A 19,433-nucleotide genomic window follows, 5' to 3' on the forward strand; every position below is an offset into this window, starting at 1 on the left:
GACAATTATATATACTACAAAATGTTGACCACAATATAGTTACAATCTCTCACCATATGAAGTTATTAAAATGTTACTCACTATATTCTCTATGCTGTATTTTTCATCTTGTCTTATTTTAGAAGAGAAAGTTTGTACCTCTTAGCCCGTTTCACCTATTTTGCCCAGTCCCCCACTGCCCTCACGTCTGGCAATCACCAAATTTGTCTGTATATATGAGTTTTTGGGTTTTCTTTACAATGTCTTCATTTGTTTTGCTTTTTTGACCACAGAAGTATGTGAAATCATATACTATTTGACTCTATTTGACTTATTTCATTTAACACAATACCCTATAGATTAAATCATGTTGTCAAAAATGACAGTATCTTTTAATGGCTGAGTAATATTCCAATGTAAATATATACTACATCTTCCTTATATATTCATCTATTGATGGACATTTAGGTTATTTCCATATCTTGGCTATTGTAAATACCACCACAATAAACATAGGGTATATCTTTTCAAATTAGTGTTTTTGTTTTCTTTCTTTCTTTTTTTAAAGATTTTATTTATTTGACGGACAGAGATCACAAGCAGGCAGAGAAGCAGGCAGAGAGAGAGGAGGAAGCAGGCTCCCCGCCGAGCAGAGAACACGATGCAGGGCTCGATCCCAGGACCCTGGGATCATGACCTGAGCTGAAGGCAGAGGCTTTAACCCACTGAGCCACCCAAGCGCCGGTGTTTTTGTTTTCTTTGGGTAAATACACCACAGTGGGATTACTGGATTGTGAGATTACTATTTTTAAGTTTTTGAAGAACCTCCATGTTTTCCATAGTGGCTACACCAATTTATATTCCTACCAATGGTACACGAGGATTTCCTTTTCTCCACAATCTCATCAACACTTATTTTTTGCCTTTTTGATACTAGCCATTCTGACAAGTGTAAAGTGTTAAGTCACTATAGTTTTAAATTGCATTTCCCTGATAATTAGTGACAATAAGCATCTTTGTGTCTGTTTGCCATCTGTAAATCTCCTTTGGAAAAATGTCTTTTTGGATCTTTTGTCCATCTCTTTGCCTATGTTCTTGATGTTAACTTGTATGAGTTCTTCATTGGTTTTGGATATTAACCTCTTACTGGAAAAATCATCTGCAAATATCTTCCCCCATTCACTAGCTTGCCTTTTTGTTTTGTTGATGGTTTCCCTTGCTCTGCAAGAGGATTTTGGTTTCATGTAGTCCTAACTGCTTATTTTTGCTTTTTCCCTAAAGAAGAATGATCCAGAAAAAAATATTGCTAAGACCGACATCCAAAAGTTTACTATGTTGTTGTTAAGTTTTATGGTTCCAGGTCTTACATTTAGGTCTGTAATCCATTTTTAATCTGTACATGGTATAAAAAGTGGTCCAGCTTTGTTCTTTCGCATGTACCCATCTAGTTTTCCCAACACCATTTTTTGAAGAGACTGTCATCCCCTCATTGTATTATTCTTACCTATTTTGTTACAGATCAAGTGACCATGTTAAATGTGACTTTATTTCTGGGCTGTTCCACTGTTCCATGTGATCTATCCTGTTTCACTCTTCCATTACCATACTACTTTGGTTACTCAAACTTTACAGTATACTTTAAAATCTAGGATTATAACATCTTCAGCTTTGTTCTTTCTCAAGATCGCTTTGGCTATTCAGGGTCTTCTGTGGTTCCACGAAAATTTTATTATTTGTTTCAGTTCTGTGAAAAATGCTATTGGTATTTTAGTAGAGATTGCATTGAATCTGTAGACTGCTAAGGATAGCACGAACATTTTAATATACTAACATAAAATATTAACATAAAAACATTAATTCCTCCAATTCATGAGCATGAAGTAACTGGAGTTCATAAACAAATGCGAGCACTGGCAAAAGTAACAAGGATAAATAGAAAAGAAAATGGATAAAACAATAAAGTAAATCTCTGCTTATAAGCATACAATATATAAAGATGTAATCTGTATGACTACAAAGACACAAAGAAGGTAAGGAATGGAGCTATAAGAAAGCAAATTTTTGTATACTAAGATTAAATTGGTATTAATCTGAACCAGATTGTTTTAAGTTAAAATACTAATTGTAATCACCTCAGAAACCACCAAACACCCCCCTCAAAACAGAAAAACCCCACACACATCCACAAAATGTACCAGAAGAGGTAGAGCTGTGGTCCAAGATGGTGACAAAGACAGACCCTGAACTCTCCTTTGGACATACTAAATCTACACCTATTTATAGAGCAGTTCCTCTTAAAGAACCAAGGGCTGACTGAACAGCTTCTGCACAAAAAAAGAACATATAAAGAAAGGCTAGAGAGACCACACAGAAGACAGCAAGAGAGATGGACAGAAGAGAATGAAGGGAACCCCCAAATGCAGGGAACTGTAATGGAAGTGTAGGAGTGCTGACAATACTGATTCCATCTTTAGACCACCATCTCGTTCATTTCACTTAATGGTCCTTCTTGGGCTATGCGTTTCAGGCCCCTTGGAGACTCAATCTACATACCTTAGAAATGCTTGCCAAGTTCAGGATAGGGGAAGGCTGAATTTGGCCTTCCATGAATCTGTTAAGGATAACAGTCTTTCCCGTTCCTCACACATAGGAGGTGCCACAAGATCTAATTAAAGGTTACTGTCAATTAGGTGCTCACGAATCCTTTCAGGTACATGCAAACCCTTTAGCCTCACTACAATGCCCTTTGCATGTCCACTTATTCTATAAAATTTGTGGATTTAAGTCCAAACTTTGCAGAGAAAAACTGTGCAGTTGCCGTGGATCATTCTCCACCTAAACCTCCCTTGTCAGTAAGTTACCCTGAATAAAACTCTGTGTAAACTGTACGAAACCGCCTATTTTGTTTTTCGGTCTCAAAGTACCTTTTCAGTTTGGGGGAGACTTCACTGTCCCTTCCCACTTTCTAAAAGGGAATGGATAGTACTGAGGGACCTAAAGCAGATATGTCTGCCTTGGGGCATAGAAAAAAAAAGTCTCAGTTGAAGATATCCAGCCTTAGAATTCTGTCAGCCAGGGAGCTGCTGGACCTCTCTTCACGCTGGAGGAGCTGCTGAGTGCCACAGTTTATGTTTACCCTCTGCCCTGATAATGCAGACTGGAGCACAGTTCTGGGCACCATTGCTGGCCTGCCACCTCAGTGAGCCCTGCCATAGCTCCACATGCCCTGGGACACAGAAAAAAATGCGTAGGTTTAAAAGAGCAACTAAAATATAAAAGATCCAGACCTAGACCTCCACCAAACAGTGAGGGAGCTCCGGAATTCTCTCTGGGTCAGTGGTGCTGGTGAGGACCATGGTTTATGTTCCCCTCCACACTGACAGCATGCACAGGAGCAAGGTCTGGGTGCCACAGCTGGCCTATAGTTTCAGTGAGTCCCAGGTCCAGCAACACCAGACCTATCAGTCCCACTAAGGCAGCTCCAGTGCCGTATACACCAGGAGACCCCTGGTGGGTGCTCACTACAGCTCTGGCTATCATGTCAAGGTGACACAGACATAAGCACCGCAGAACACCTCAGGCCTACACCATTTCACTCCCAGCATAGAGTACTCTGGGACCTCCTGACTCATGCCTGTTTCAGCTCCAATCACCCTGGAAAGCTGCCCCTTCAGGGAGTGCCCCCAGGACACCCCAGCCCATGCTGGCCTTGGCTCTAATCACCCTGCCAAGGCACACTCTGCAGTGAGCACCCCTGGACACCCAGGCTTGCAAACACTTCAGCTTCAGCTATCCTCCCAGGGCACCTGCTGGGTGGAAAGCCCAGGGACCACCCCAGTTCCAGCTCACTTTAGCTACAGCTATATTGCTGGAGTACTCAGTATGTAGAGCACCCAGGAACACCCCAACTCGTGCCCCACCTCAAATTTATTTGTTACAGAGAACACACCAGGAATCCCTGTTCTGTGCCCTGCCTCAGTCATCCCACTAGTGTGCTGGACCCACTTCAGCTTTAGCTATGCTGTCAGGGTGCCTTCTTCATGGAGAGCCCTGGAACTGCCCTGTCCCATGCCCACTTCAGCTTTGGTCATTCTACCAGGGCAGCCCAATGTGCGTACTCTAGGACCCCCAGCACATGCTAGAGATAGTTCCAGCCAGTCAAAGTCACCTGGCACACATAGTCAACACAGGGTCTGACAATATAATAAGACCATTCCCTCAAGTATAAAAGTACTCACCCACTAATTCATAAACAAACACCGCAAAGTCAAGCAAATTAGGAGAGAGAAGTTGCTCCAAATGAAGGAATAAGAAAAAAAAAAAAAAAGAATAGAAATAAGAAGTACACCACATAGAGTGGAAAGCAATGATCACAAAGATGCTAACCAGACTGAAGAGAAAAGAACTGAGTGAGAACTTCAACAAAGAGATAGAAAACTTAAAAAAAAAAAAATCTAACAATTAAAATTCGAAAATGCAGTAATTGAAATGAAAAATATATTACAGGGAATGAATAGTAGATTCTTGGCTGCAGAAGAACAGTTATGCAACCTGCAAACAGGGTAACTGAAAGCATCCAAACTCAGCATCAGACAAAAAAAAAAAAAAAGAGAGAGAGAGAGAGAGAGAGAGAAAGAAAGAAAAAAAATAAGAATAAGTTAAGGGATCTCTTAGACAACATCAGGTGAACAAAAGTTCACATTATAGGGCTTCCAAAAAAAGGAAAGAGACATAAAAGGACAGAAACCTTATGTGAAGAAATAATAGCTGAAAAACTCCCTAACTGGGGAAAGGAAACAGACATCCAGGATCTGGAAGCATAGAGAGTTCCAAACAAATGAACCCAAGGAGATCCACAATAAGACAAATAAACATTAAAATGACATATTATTAAAGATAGAAAATTTTAAAGCTAGCAAGGAAGAAACAAAAAAAGTTACAGACAAGGGAAACCCTGTAAGGCTATCTGCTGATTTTTCGGCAGAAATTTTGCAGGCCAGAAGAGTGTGGCATGATATATTCAGAGCTGAAAGGAAAAGATCTGTCACCAAGAATATTCAACTCAGAAAGGTTATCATTCAGAATTGAGGGAGAGGTAGTTTCTCGATGAAAGAAAGTTCATCACCACTAAACCAGCCTTACAAGAAATGTTAAAGGAATTTCTTTTAAGTGGAAAAGGTGATACTTAGAAGCAAAAAAATTATGAATAATAAGATGTAAAATATGACAATATATACATAAAAGATGGAAAAGTTTCTTTTAGAATGCAAAAAAAGTTATTTTAGAATGTGTTTGGACTTAAAAGACCATCAATTAAATATAGATTGTTATATATCTAAGATTTTATACATGAACCTCATGGTAACCACAAACCAAAAATCTGTAATAGATACATAAAAAATAAAGAGAAAGCCAAGCAAAACACAGAAAGTCATCAATCACAGGGAAAGAGAGCAAGAGAGAATAAAAAAGTAACAGAATTACAAAAACAACCAAAAAATAATTAACAAAATGGCAATATACTTTAAATGCATACTATACTTTACTTTAAATGCAAATGGTCTAAATGCTCCTATCAAAAGACACAGGGTGGAGGAATGGATAAAAAACCAAGACACAACTATATGCTGACTACAGGAGACTAATTTCATACCTAAAGACACAAAAAGATTGAAAGCAGAAGGATAGAAAAAAGATACCATACAAAGAAAAGGAAAAAAAAAGCTGGTTTGTAAAAACTTAGAAAAATACATTTAAAAAAGAAGACTGTAATAAGACACAAATAAGGAATTTACATGATGATAAAGGGGCAAATTCAAACAAGAAGGTTTAATAATCGTAAATACCCACAAACCTAACACTGGAGCATCTATATGCAGAAAGCAAACAATAAGGGGGACTTTAACACCCCTTACATTAATGGGTAGATCATCCAGACAGAAAATCAACAAGGAAACAGAGTCTTTGAAGAAAACATTAGACCAGATGGACCTAAAAGTATATACAGAACATTCCATCCAAAAATGGAATACACATTCTTTTCAAGTGCACATGGAACATTCTCTGGGATAGACCTCATTAAGGCCATGAAACAAGTCTTAATAAATCAGGAAGACTGAAATATCATGGATCTTTTCCAACTACAACAGTATGAAACTAGAAATCAATCACAAGAAAAACACAAGAAAACTCATGTCGAGGCTACACAACATGCTACTAAATGGCCAATGGACACCAAGAAATCAGAGGAAATTTAAAAAAATACATCTAGACAAATAAAAATATAATGGTCCAAAATCTTTGGGACATAAGAAAGGCAGTTCTAACAAATAAATTTAAATGATACAGGTCTACCTCAAGAAGAAAAAAAAAAAATCTAACTTTATACCTAAAGAAACTAGGAGAATAAGGACAAAGCCCATGATGAGTAGAAAAAAAGAACTGTAAGATTGAGAATAAATAAATGAAATAGAGACTAGAAAGAAAAAAAAAGCTGATTAGACCAAAAGCTGGTTCTTTGAAAATATAAACAAAATGGATAAGTCTTTAGTCAAACTCATTAAAAAAAGATAGAAAATGAGAAATAAAGAATGGTAACAACTGACACCATAGAAATACAAAAAATTCTAAGAGAATAATTTATATTCTAAGAGAAAAATTTATATGTTTGGAATTTAGATAACCTACAAGAAATGGATAAACTCCTAGAAATATACACTATCCAAACCTGAATGAAGATATAGAAAATCTGAACAGACCAATTATTAGTAATAAAATGGAAACCATAATCAAACAACTTCCAACAAACAAAAGTCCAGACCCAGATGTATTCACAGGAGAATTTTACCAAACACTTAAAGAATAGTTAATACCTATTGTCCTCAAACTATTCCAAAAAACAGAAGAGTAAAGAAAGCTTCCAAATACATTCTATGAGACCTTCATTACCCTATATCAAAACCAAACATATATTCTACAACAAAATGAAAATCACAGGGCTATATCTTTAATAAACACAGATGCAAAGATCCTCAACATAATATTAGCAAACCACACTCAACAATACATTAAAAAGATTATTCACAATGATCAAGTGGGTTTTATTCCAGGGATGCAAGGATGGCTCAATATTCACAAGTCAATCACTGTGATACACCATATCAACAAAACAAATGACAAAAATCACATGATCATTTCAACAAATGCAGAAAAAGCATCTGACAAAATTCAACATTTATTCATAATAAAAACTCTCAAAAAGTTTGTTTTTTGTTTTTGTTTCTTTTAAAGGGGGAGAAAGGAGAGGGAGACAATCTTAAGGAGGCTCCATACCCAGCACAGAGCCTGATGCGGTGATCGATCTCATAATCCTGAGATTATAACGTGAGTTGAAATCAAAAGTTGGACACTTAACTGACCGAGCCGCCCCCAAAATGTGGGCTTATAGGTAATATACCTCAACATTAGAAAGAATGGAAAACCCACAGTGAACATTACACTCAACAGTGAAAAATGGAGATATTTTCCTCTATGTTTAGGAACAAGAAAAGGAAGTTCACTCTTGCCACTCTTATTTAATATAGTACTGGAGTCCTAGCTGCAGGAACCAAACAAGAAAGATAAGGCATCCAAATTGGTAAAGAAGAAGTTAAACAGTCACTATTTGCAGATGTCATGATACTATACATAGAAAACTCTAAAGAGTCCACCAAAAAACTTTTAGAATAAATGAATTCAGTAAAGCTGCAGGATGTAAGTTACATGCAGAAATCAGTAGCATTTCTATACACCAATAACAAAGTAGAAGAAATAGAAATTAAGGAAATAATTCCATTTACATTTATTCCAGAAAGGATAAAATATCTAGGAACAAACTTAACCGAGGAGATGAACGACTTGTACTCTGAAAACTATGTAACACTGATGAAATAAATTGAAGGCAACACAAATAGAAAGATATCCCATGCTGAAGGGCTGGAAGGATATTGTTAAAATGTCCATAATACCCAAAGCAATCTTCAGATTAAATGCAATCCCTATTAAAATGGCAACAGCATTTTTTTTTATTTTTATTTTTTTACAGAACTAGATAGGTAATATCAAAATCTGTATCGAACCACTAAAGATCTCAAATACGCAAAGCATCCTGTGAAGGAAGAACAAAGCTGGAGGAATCACAATCCCAGTTTTCAAGATATACTATAAAGCTGTAGTAATGAAAAGAAAACATTATGGCGCTGGCACAAAAATAGACACATTTATCAGTGGAACAGAATAGAAAGCCCAGGAATAAACCCAGATGTACGTGGTCAATTAATGTACAACAAAGGCGGTACAAATAAACAATGGGGAAAAGACAGTCTCTTCAATCAACGGTGCTGAGAAAACTGGATTGCTACATGCTAAAGAATGGAAATGGACCACTTTCTCACACCATACACAAAAATAAACTCAAAATAGATTAAGAACCTAAATGTGAGTCCCCACACCATAAAACTCCTAGAAGGAAACATAGGCAGTAATTTCCTTGACATCGACCAGAGCAATATTTTTGTAGAGGTCTCCTCAGGAAAGGGAAACAAAACCAAAAATAAACTACTGGGACTACACTGATATAAAAAGCTTTCACCTGACAAAGGAAATATCTACATAAGAAAAAGGCAATGTACCAAATGGGAGAAGATAGAAGCAAATGATTATCCAATACTAGTGGAAGCAAAAATATAAAGAACTCAAACAATTCAACACCAAAAACACAAACAATATGATTTTTTAAAAGGGCAGAGGTGGGGCACCTGGGTGGCTCAGTGGGTTAAAGCCTCTGCCTTCGGCTCAGGTCATGATCCCAGGGTCCTGGGATCGAGCCCCGCATCAGGCTCTCTGCTCAGTGGGGAGCCTGCTTCCTCCTTTCTCTCTGCCTGCCTCTCTGCCTACTTGTGATCTCTGTCAAATAAATAAGTAAAAATCTTAAAAAAAAAAATAAATAAATAAAAGGGCAGAGGACCCAGATAGACATTTTTGTAAATAAGACAAAGAGATGGCTTACAGACTTAGAAAAAGATCTTCAACATCAGTCATCATCAGGGAAATGCAAATCAAACCAGAGTGAGATATCACCTTATTCCTGTTAGAATGGCTAGAATGAAAATGTCAAGAAATAACAAGCACTGAGGGAATGTGGAGGAAAAGGAACACTTTTCCCACCAACACTGTTGTAGTGTTGTAGTGTAGCCACTGTGGAAAATAGCATGGAGGTTCCTCAAAAACTTAAACAGAAGTACATATCATCCAGTAATTCTACTGTGGTATTTTTACCAAAAAAACCCCAAACAAACAAACAAAAATCCAACAACACTAGTTCAAAAATACATATACACCCTTATGTTTATTGCAGTCTTACTTATAATAGCCAAGATATGGAAGCAACCCAAGTATACATTAATAGATGAATGGATAAGAAAGATGCTATATATATATAATATTTATATATTATAATGTAGTATTACTGAGCCATAAAAAAGGATGAGATCTTGCCATTTTAATAACACAGATGGACCTGGAGGAGGTTACGCTAAGTGAAATAAATCAGCTGTAGAGACAAATACCATATGATTTCACATTTATATGGAACAAGTACAGTGAACTGATGCCTGCCAGAGGGTAGGGGATGAGGGAACAAGCAAAATGGGTGAAGAGGAGTGAGAGATAGTCTTTCAGCTACATATTGAAAAAGTTACTGGGATAAAAGATACAGAGAATCAGGAATATAGTTAATGGTATTGTAACAGGGTTCTATGATATCTTTTGGTAGCTATACTTGTGGTAAGCATAGCATATTGTATAAATACCATGAGATATCACTTCGCAGCAGTAAGAAGGTCATAATTTTTAAAAAAAAGGAAAAAAGAAAAAGAATGATAGGTATGTGGAGAAACGGGAAACCTTTTACATATGCTGGTGGGAAGGTAAAACCAGGCAGCCATTGTGGAAACATTGGACAGTTCCTCAAAATGTTAAACACAAAATTTTCATATGGCCCAGCAATTCCGTATTAGATATATAACTAAGAGAACTAAAAACATACAGTCTAACAAAAATTTGAAAGGTTCTGTATTTTGATTGCAGTAGTAATTACACGGATATACATATTTATTAGAAGTCCATCTATACATTTAAAATGGGTCTATTTTATGGGACTATACCTGCCAAGGGATACATGCCATCACACCCAGTGGATACCTGAAACCCCAGGCAGTAACAAACTCAACGTATTTGTTTTCCTATATACACACACCTACGATAGGATAGCTTAATTTATAAATTAGAAATTAACACATTAAGAAATCAGAAAATAAATCACATTAACAAATTAACAGTAAACAAACAAAAAAGAGAAATTAACAGTAAATAAGAACAGAACAATTATAATAATATATTAAAATATAAATTATGTTAATGTTGCCCTCTCAAAATATCTTACTGTACTCAACCTCCTTCTTGTGATAATGTGAGATAACGAAGTGCCTGCGAGATCAGACAAAGTGAGGTTAATGAAGCATTAGGCTACTACTGACTTTCTGACAATAGGTCAGAAGGAAAATCATCTGCTTCTGGGCCATGATTGATAGAGGGTAACTGAAATCTGGGATAAGAAGGGACTACTTTATTAGAAACTTTTAAAATTTACTTATTTTAAAAGAAATATAAATATAATATTTTTATATTATAAATTATATAAATATAAATATATAAAAATAAATATATTTATATATAAATATAAATATTTATATTATAAAATAAAATATAAAATATTTAAAAGAAATATAAAAAGGAACTTATTTTAAAATTTTAAAATAATGAGATTTCTATGGGGTCTTATGTAGACCAATCTCACTGAGCATAACACGTGGCAGGTGCTCAATCAATGCAGAAGGAAAGAAGAAAGTGGGATTAACAGGTAGATTATTTTATAGTCATGGCTACATAGTATGTATTCTTTACCACCCTTAAGGAATTTACCCTCTAGTTCAGAATGACATATCACCTCTAAACCAACTCATTATCTTTAACAATTGCCACAGATGCCATAGTGACCTGCAAATCATATTGTCTGAACCCACTTTCAAATTCTGAATCCTCCTGTTTTGTTTATTCTGCATTTTTTCACCCTTCACTGAAGTTGTGTTCAAGGTCTTGATACACTGAATTTCCCCGGTTTCTGAGCTCACCATTACCTGAGACAGGGACTCCAGCGCTACAGCTATCTTTTCATATGCTTAGCCTACAAAACTAACAACCACTGAAGACCGTTAGGTCCTCCAACTCACCAGGGTATTAAGACTAGGAGATGTGAAAATTAATTTTAAATTTAAAAAATAGCAAGTGAGGGGCACCTGGCTGGCTCAGTTATTAAACATCTGCCTTTGGCTCGGGTGGAGATCCCAGGGTTCTGGAATCAAGCCCTGCATGCTCCCTGCTCGGCAGGAAGCCTGCTTCTCTCTCTCCCACTCCCCCTGCTTGTGTCCCCTCTCTGTTTCTCTCTCTCTGTCAAATAAATAAAATCTTAAAAACAAACAAACAAACAAAAACACCAAGAGAACATATTTTGGAAGATAATATATCAATAGTTAGCATATAAATCAAATAGTAATAATACATCAAGCCCCAAATGAGCAGGAGATAAAGCTCAATCTAAGCTATGGGGCTTGCTATGAACAGGGAAGAGGAACAGTTGGAGAGGCTTAAGCAAAAGAAAGACAATAGGAAAATGTGCCCAGAACAAAACACTCACATTTGGATATATGTGTGAGGTAGTCTGAAAAAGCAGATTAGGCCTCATTTGGTAACCACAAAAAGATATGGGGCAGACTAAGCAGACAACTGTCTCCATTTATGATGTACTATAAGAGGTAAAATTGCCCAAGGTAATAAAACTTCTTAGGAATAGAGCCAGTATTGAATGAAATTCATTTCTCCTGATTTACAGCCAAATTTTCATTTACTTAGACAATGATTCTGCTCAGTGTTTTCTAACTTTGCTTAATACAACTCTTTAAACAAAAGTCTCACCACAAATAACCTTGCCCCCTACCCCATTCAGTTCTTCTTAAATGTATATCCTTCACCTGAAGCATACTTTAAGATATACTTTAACATAAACTTTATTATCTTACCAACAGTCCTGATTATTGACATGATAAGTAAGGGGGTTTCCATGCATCCAGGCCATAGATACATGACCAAGTCTTTCCTGTACCTACTAAAAGATCTGAATTCCAGTAATATTTTTAAAAATTAACCTTGAATTACAGATTAGAAAATTATTGACCAGTAAAACAGACTTTCTGCTTACTCAGAGCTTGGCATTATCACCTACAATGCAGTTAAGGGTATATCTAAAAGCTAGGAAACAACTTTGTTATTGTTTCCTCATTATAATAAATATGAAAGGTAACTCAGCTTTCACTGGAACATAAAGTCAGCTTTCATTTTTTTTTCTTTAAGATTTTATTTATTTTTTTTGACAGAGAGAAACACAGCGAGAAAGAGAACAGAAGCAGGGGTAGTGGGAGAGGAAGAAGCAGGCTTCCCACTAAGCAGGGAGCCCAATGCGATGGAATGTGGAGCTCGATCCCAGGGCCCAATGCGATGGAATGTGGAGCTCGATCCCAGGACCCTGGGATCATGACCTGAGTTGAAGGCAGATGCTTAACAACTGAGCCACCCAGGTGCCCTGAGTTTTCATTTTTAACGTTCAATAGAAATATGTTTAAATCTTTCCCATATCCCCTAAACCTTCCAAAGACCCTATCCTCCCTATCACTATAATTCCCTACACTGACAAATTTTCTCAAAAGTACACTGTCTCCTCAAGTCCCTTGTTCTTAACTAGTACTTAGATCTTAGTCATATATGTAAATCCTCCTAAAGAAACAAATGACATCTTTTTTTTTTAAGATTTTATTTATTTATTTGAGAAAGAAAGGGAGAGGGGAAAAGAGAGAGCATGCATGAAGGGGTGTAGGCAGAGGGTGAGGGTAGCAGAGCCTCTGCTGAGCAGGGAGCCCAATATAGGGGGCTTGACACCAGGACCCTGAGATCATGATCCAGCCAAAGGCAGATGTTTAACTCACTGAGCCACCCAGGTGCCCCGGAAAACAATGACATCTTAAACATTAGAATCAAAGGCCCATTTTTCAAGTCTTGGCCTTTTTTAATTCTTGAAGATGGAGGAGCTGGTGCAGAGGTCACTAGAAGGATAGTACTCACTGAGCTCTCACTGTGTATACTAACTAAGCTTTCAAAAATGTTTCATTTCATCCTCACATCGGAAGTATTAATTACCCCCTTTTCTTAGATTAAAATTGAGACTCAAAACTACCCAAAGCCAGATAGTAAAGACTGCATGATCCCAATGTTTCTAATTCTGTGACTTTGGATGATAAGTTTTGTTCCCAGTTCTCTTCCTAACTCTCTGGCCTTTTCTCCATCTTTCTCACTATTTCATCATTGTCTACTCATCACTGCTTCTCTTATTTCATACGCTCTCCCAGGCAATTTCATTTCCTTCCATGACGTTAACTACATTCTACATCCACGTTTCTCAATCTTAAAGCTTTTTATAAACAAAAAATCTTATGCTCTTTCTGTAGTTCACATTTTTTTTTTTTAAAGATTTTATTCATTTGACAGAGATCACAAGTAGGCAGAGAGGCAGGCAGAGAGAGAGAGAGGGGGAAGCAGGCTCCCTGCCGAGCAGAGAGTCCGATGTGGGGCTCTATCCCAGGACCCTGGGACCATGACCTGAGCCGAAGACAGAGGCTTTAACCCACTAAGCCACCCAGGCGCCCTGTAGTTCACATTTTTAAAATTTTTACTTTTTAATGAATATACATTGTATTATTTCTTTCAGGGGTCTGTGATTCATAAGTCTTACATTTTACAAATAGGTTGTCTTCCCCAGATAGAACATCTAATGTTGAATATGTTTTGTTCAAACTACACCTCCTCCTGCCTCTCAAGATCTGATTCCCTTATGCATCATTTCGGAGCTGAAGGTCTGTATGTCTCTCAAATCAATCTTTTTCCTCTTTTCATCCCACCCCCATGTCTCTTCTGAGTTACAAATATTACCAACTGCCTAATAATGATAGTTCCATGCTTCTCTCCCTAGGTCCTTCAACTAAAAGCCATCCACAACTAAACTCTCATTTCCCTTAGCAAATCTGAACCTCCTACCTCTTTGGAGTCTCCATTTTGGCTAAGGGTTATTACAATCCATCCTTGTCTATGCTTTAATAAAGTACTTATTTGTGAAACAGTGATATTGGCACTAACTTCTCGCATCTCTATTAGTTCAAAAATCAACCATTACCAGCACTTGGGTGGTTCAGCCCGTAAAGCTTCTGACTCTTGATTTAGGCTCATGAGCTCAGCTAGGGTTTGGACTTCACGCTGGGCCTGGAGCCTGCTTTACATTCTCTCTCTGTCCCTCCTCTCGCTCCCTCTCTTAAAAAATTAAATAAATAGATCAACCATTAAACAACGAAAGACTATGATGGACAAAAGCTGATGAATGCAAAATCGCAGAAGGGTTAATGCAAATCTATAAGCAGAAACAAACCTAAAACAATTCTGTGAAGCGGTTTTTCCCCACTTACAAAACAAAATTGACTTACTTTACAAAATATTTTAACGTAATCCTTACTATAATCCCATTATTACCTCCATTTCACAAGTGAAAAAAACTGGGACTCAAAGGGATTGGGTAATTTAACCACAAAGTTACGTGCTGTGCTGCTACGTGGCAGGTCCAGACCCCAAACCCTAGGACTTGAGATTTCAAATTCCACTTCTTATTATTGTTGAAACAAACTTCACAATAAAACGAGATCAGGTCTGTGTACAACAGAGGTCAAGGGAGCAGCACACAGTCAAACAGTACCCAACGGCTCAAGGCGACCTGAACTCGCTCTAGGCTGGGTCCTACTCGGACCCCCGCTCCGACAGCCCCCCGCCCAGGCCGCTCCCGGCCTGGAAGTCCCTCTGCGGCCTGTCTCGGGCAGGCAAGGTCGGCGGTGACCGCAGGAAAACCTCGCTCCGCGCTTCGGGGCGTGCTGGGCAGAGGCTGTCGCTGCCAACCAGCCCGGCCCGGCCCGGCCCGAGACTGAGTCCTAGCTGGGCCGCAGCCGCCACGCCTTCAGCCTCCCGGGCAGCCGACCCGCGGGCAAGAAGCGTACCTGGTTGAAGGAGGCAGCTGGTGGGCACGCGGTCCCGGCGACCCTGGGCGGCGGGAATGACCCTGTTGGCGGGCTGGACTAGCCTCCGGGGCTAACTGCATTCACTACGTTGGGTCAACAGGAGTCACAAGGGCTCTTTAGGGGAGCGGAGGGACGCGAAGACACGGGTGAAGAGCAGGGACCTGAAGCCTGAAAGGCATCGCCATGGGGGAGGGGCGGGGGGCGGAGACGCGGCCCGTGGGGGCGGGGCGCACGGCGCGAGGAGGAGGGCACGTGGGGGGGGGGGTGAGCGCGAGGCGGGGCGCGGCGAGCGGCGTGAGAGAGGGCGGGGCGCGCGTCTGGGCGCCGCGGCCGCGTGACGCGTTTTCAAATCTTCAACCGCCGCAGCCCACTCGTTTTTGCTTTACCTCTTCCTCCTCCGCGCCTCGGAGTGGGATCCGGCCCCGGAAACCCGGACCGTAGACGCGGCATCTCTGTTGCGTGGGTGTGGTAGTCTGCGGAAGGGGAAGAGGCGACCGGCTGATAAATCGGCCTCGAGGAGCTGTGTTTTCTTGGCCGCCTGGCGCGACCCTCTCCCGAACCCAGCATGTAGATGCCGGGCGACTGCCATGAACTCCAGAGCCATGAGGATCCACAGCAAAGGACATTTCCAGGGTATGAAGCCCCTCCTCCACTGCAGTCCCTTTAATCCTTTTCTCCCCTCGTGGTTCCACCATTGATTCTTTAGAGTTCTTCCCCCAGGTCCCTGCTCCTTTTCTTTTCTGACTTGTGCGTCCTTCTCTGTGGCCTGAAGGAGGGCTCCGTCCAGAGCTTTTTCTCAGAAAAGGGAAGGATCCCAGCCGGGCCCCTCGCGCTGTTCACGCTCCAGTCGCGGCCCCAAATTCCCGGGGGTGCCGTTGGTTGTAAAACTAGAAAACAGTTTGCGGACCTGAGACCTGCCCGGGCCTCGGACAGATGTTGAGACTCAGCTCAGGCCCTTTGAGGCTGCATTCTCGATTTGAAAGCAGAGATGCTCGTGGCTTTTAGGTTTATGATGAAATTGGGTGATTGTGGGTGGGTTTTTGGCCTTATTCTTAAATTTATTTTTCTTCACTCGTAAAGTTAAGAGATACTATTTGTATTTCAAACACAGCACTGCTGTTTTCAGCATTATAGACAGAAATGAAAGCATATTTCAATTTTCGACTACTTTGTATGGTAAAACATAACAGCTTCCAAGTTTTTTTTCTTTTTAATATGTCTAGAATATATATGTCGTGTATATATAGGAATTTCCAACGTATGAACAGATTGTGTTATGAAAGTTAATTTTTAAAGCAGTTGTTTCCATCTCAGGTCTGTTTTCAAAGGAAATAATGAAGTGAATGATGATTTGGATCTTAAAATGGACCATTTAGTTCTAATATATAAACAAACTATAGGAAACTAAACCTTGGAACGTTTTGAGGACAAGGGCATCATGTGTAACAGGTTTCTTCTGTTGACAAGTTTTTTAACATTTTAAGCCCGATTTCAGTGTTCAACAGAATATAGATCCTTCATAAATATTTCTGAGTAAATGCCTCTGGAATTTACGTAGGAAGGAGGAAAATCTTTCAAAAAGGTTTTAGATGGCTTCCACCATAATACGTAAAAACATGAACAAATGCATGAATGCTTCCTGCAAGTTGAATTACTGGCTTAGAACAATAATTATTTTATGATATAGTATCTGTTAAAACAAGTATGGTATTTTGCTTTTATCCCAAGTGGTACTACAAAGAAATACATTAAAATGCCATTGAGTTTTTAACTGATGGGATTATAAAGATTTTTCCCCTTCTGTGATATGATGACTGTATAAAAATATTTTTAAAACAGTAGAAATTTTCTGTCTACATAAAACATGATCTAATTCTGTATTTTTTTTAAACAACAGGTGGGATCCAAGTAAAAAATGAAAAAAACAAATCTTTAAAATCTATGAAAACTGATAACAAACCAGAAAAATCCAAATATAAGCCGCTCTGGGGAAAAATATTTTACATTGACTTACCTTCTATCACCATATCTGAAAAACTGCAAAAGGACATTCAGGATCTGGGAGGGGTAAGTCAAAATATACACTTTAACAAAAAAGAAAAAAATTTTAGGTAGTACTTTATAGTATGTAAACACTATAGATTATCATATTGGGAAACATAACCATATAAGCACCAAGCTTAAAACTTTTATCAGCTATTTAACATTAACAAGAAACTATTTGTTTTAACTTTTTGTAGCCTAATAGGACTTTTAGGTTTCCGTGATTTTTAGTCTAGTGTAAAGTTCACAAAGTGTGAGAAATGTGACTCCCTCCTTTGTCCTGGTGGAACCTTTGATTGCCTTCTCATTGTAATGTTTATGTATCCACCAGATAGCAAGAACTCCTTGATTATAGTTATTGGGGAACTACATAAATTTGTCTGGACTAGCATAATAGTAAGAATGTTATTTGCAGAATAAGGAGAACCACATTGAACCACAAAGAGTTAAATTACTCTGAGTGGTAACCAACTCAATAGAATGAATGTCATTAGGGGCACAGAATTTGTGTTAATATTAAGAACTCTCTTTCATAACTTATACATTGAACAAATGATAATTAAGAAATTAGAAAATGTGAGCAAAATTTTAAGATTTTCTTGTGAGTAAGATTAATATGGGATAAGTTTAGCAAGTGAGGTTAAGAATTTATTAATTTCGGGGCGCCTGGGTGGCTCAGTGGGTTAAGCCGCTGCCTTCGGCTCGGGTCATGATCTCAGGGTCCTGGGATCGAGTCCCGCATCGGGTTCTCTGCTCAGCAGGGAGCCTGCTTCCCTCTCTCTCTCTCTCTCTCTCTGCCTGCCTCTCCGTCTACTTGTGATCTCTCTCTCTCTGTCAAATAAATAAATAAATAAAATCTTGAAAAAAAAAAAAGAATTTATTAATTTCTTTCCTAATTCTTCCTCTTTAAAAGGGTTTGTGCTGCACTTTGAATTTGTTGAATAATCTTTGAATAATCTGCCATTCCTAGAATAGAAATTTGCAGAACAACATGTAATAAGTTTCTTAGAATTGTTTATTGGTGTGGTCCTCATTTATTTCAAAGAGTGTAAGACAAGCGTGGCTGGGGGCAGAGGGAAGGGAGAATGCAGGGCTCTATCCCAAGACCCTGGGGTCATGACCTGAGCCAAAGGCAGACACTTAACAAACTGAGCAGCCAGGTACCCCTTGTTGTTAACTCATTTTCTTAAAACATTGCCACATTTGTCATAGCAGTAATATGTATCATAATGACCATATGACTGCATTCCTAAAAATCATATTTTATAGGCCAGCCACCTTTGAATAAAGACTCCTTTCTTTTATTCATTTTAGAAAGTAAGTGCTTAAGGGTCAAGAGAAGTAAAATAACTGGCCCACTGTAGGATTAGCCTCCTAATTCCTCTAGCAATTAATGGCTACAAAGTAGCTATCTGATACAGTTTCACAGCTTTCTCAAATATGATGAATAACCCAGGTCTAAATCAGTGATTTCAGGGGTGCCTGGTTGGCCTAGTAGGTTAAGGATATGCCTTCAGCTCAGGTCATGAACCCAGGGTCCTGGGATCAAGTCCCGACATTAATTGGGTTCCCTGCTCAGCTGGGAGCCTGCTGCGCCCTCTGCTAGTGCGCTCCTCTCTGTCAAATAAATAAATAAAATCTTCATAAAAAGTAAATCAGTCATTTTAGATTTGTATTTTTAGCAGTAGAGCCCTTCAAACAAAGTCATTCAGAAGTCTAATGTATAAAGCCAGTAAAAATGAAACTGTTAAAGCTAGAACACCAGTTCTGGTTAGTACAGGGATGCTTACCTTGCCCCCTTTTTCTCTCATTCCCACAGCAGTTCCTGAGGTACTTTCAAGAAACAAGTTTTGAACTAAATTAAGCATTTGATAATAGTTGGGAGACCTTTTGGTTATATACTTCAAATTTTTATCCTAAAATGGCTTGAAGTAGACCAATGAAGTAAAGAGCATCTTAAGAACATGAGGTTTTACATTTTTTCTTTGAACTGTGGATTTTCAACTGAATTTGACTTAACTGTACTTAATTTCTCTTTAAAAAAAAAAAATTATCAACTTATGATCCCTCCGCACACTTATCTTTCCAATAATTCAGTGATGTCCTGTTTCTGTTCTTATGGCATTATTATCTCTATCCCTAAAAAAAAAA

At 38.6% G+C, this 19,433-nt stretch overlaps 2 protein-coding genes across 3 annotated transcripts in view; one reads left to right on the top strand and one right to left on the bottom strand.

The window, feature by feature from the left end:
- The window catches only part of LOC111147434 (solute carrier family 25 member 40), a 57,077-nt gene extending 41,660 nt beyond the window's left edge, over positions 1-15,417 (bottom strand). Inside the window, exon 1 of the mRNA XM_022503442.1 lies at positions 15,219-15,417. The gene's annotated coding sequence lies outside the window, so the exon portion shown is untranslated. The remainder of the gene's footprint in view (positions 1-15,218) is intronic.
- Positions 15,418-15,544: 127 nt separating this feature from the next.
- LOC111147397 (DBF4 zinc finger) overlaps positions 15,545-19,433 on the top strand; it is a 29,269-nt gene continuing 25,380 nt past the window's right edge. The window contains exons 1-2 of one of the 2 annotated variants that reach the window (XM_022503404.1): positions 15,545-15,872; positions 17,137-17,306. In XM_022503404.1, coding sequence (XP_022359112.1) covers positions 15,827-15,872; positions 17,137-17,306 — 216 coding nt within the window. In that variant the 5' untranslated portion in view covers positions 15,545-15,826. The remainder of the gene's footprint in view (positions 15,873-17,136; positions 17,307-19,433) is intronic. The other variant, XM_022503405.1, reaches the window with a different exon arrangement.

Source organism: Enhydra lutris, unplaced genomic scaffold, assembly GCF_002288905.1.
Source record: "Enhydra lutris kenyoni isolate GAN:26980312 unplaced genomic scaffold, ASM228890v2 scaffoldscaffold16, whole genome shotgun sequence".
Lineage (NCBI taxonomy): Eukaryota > Metazoa > Chordata > Mammalia > Carnivora > Mustelidae > Enhydra > Enhydra lutris.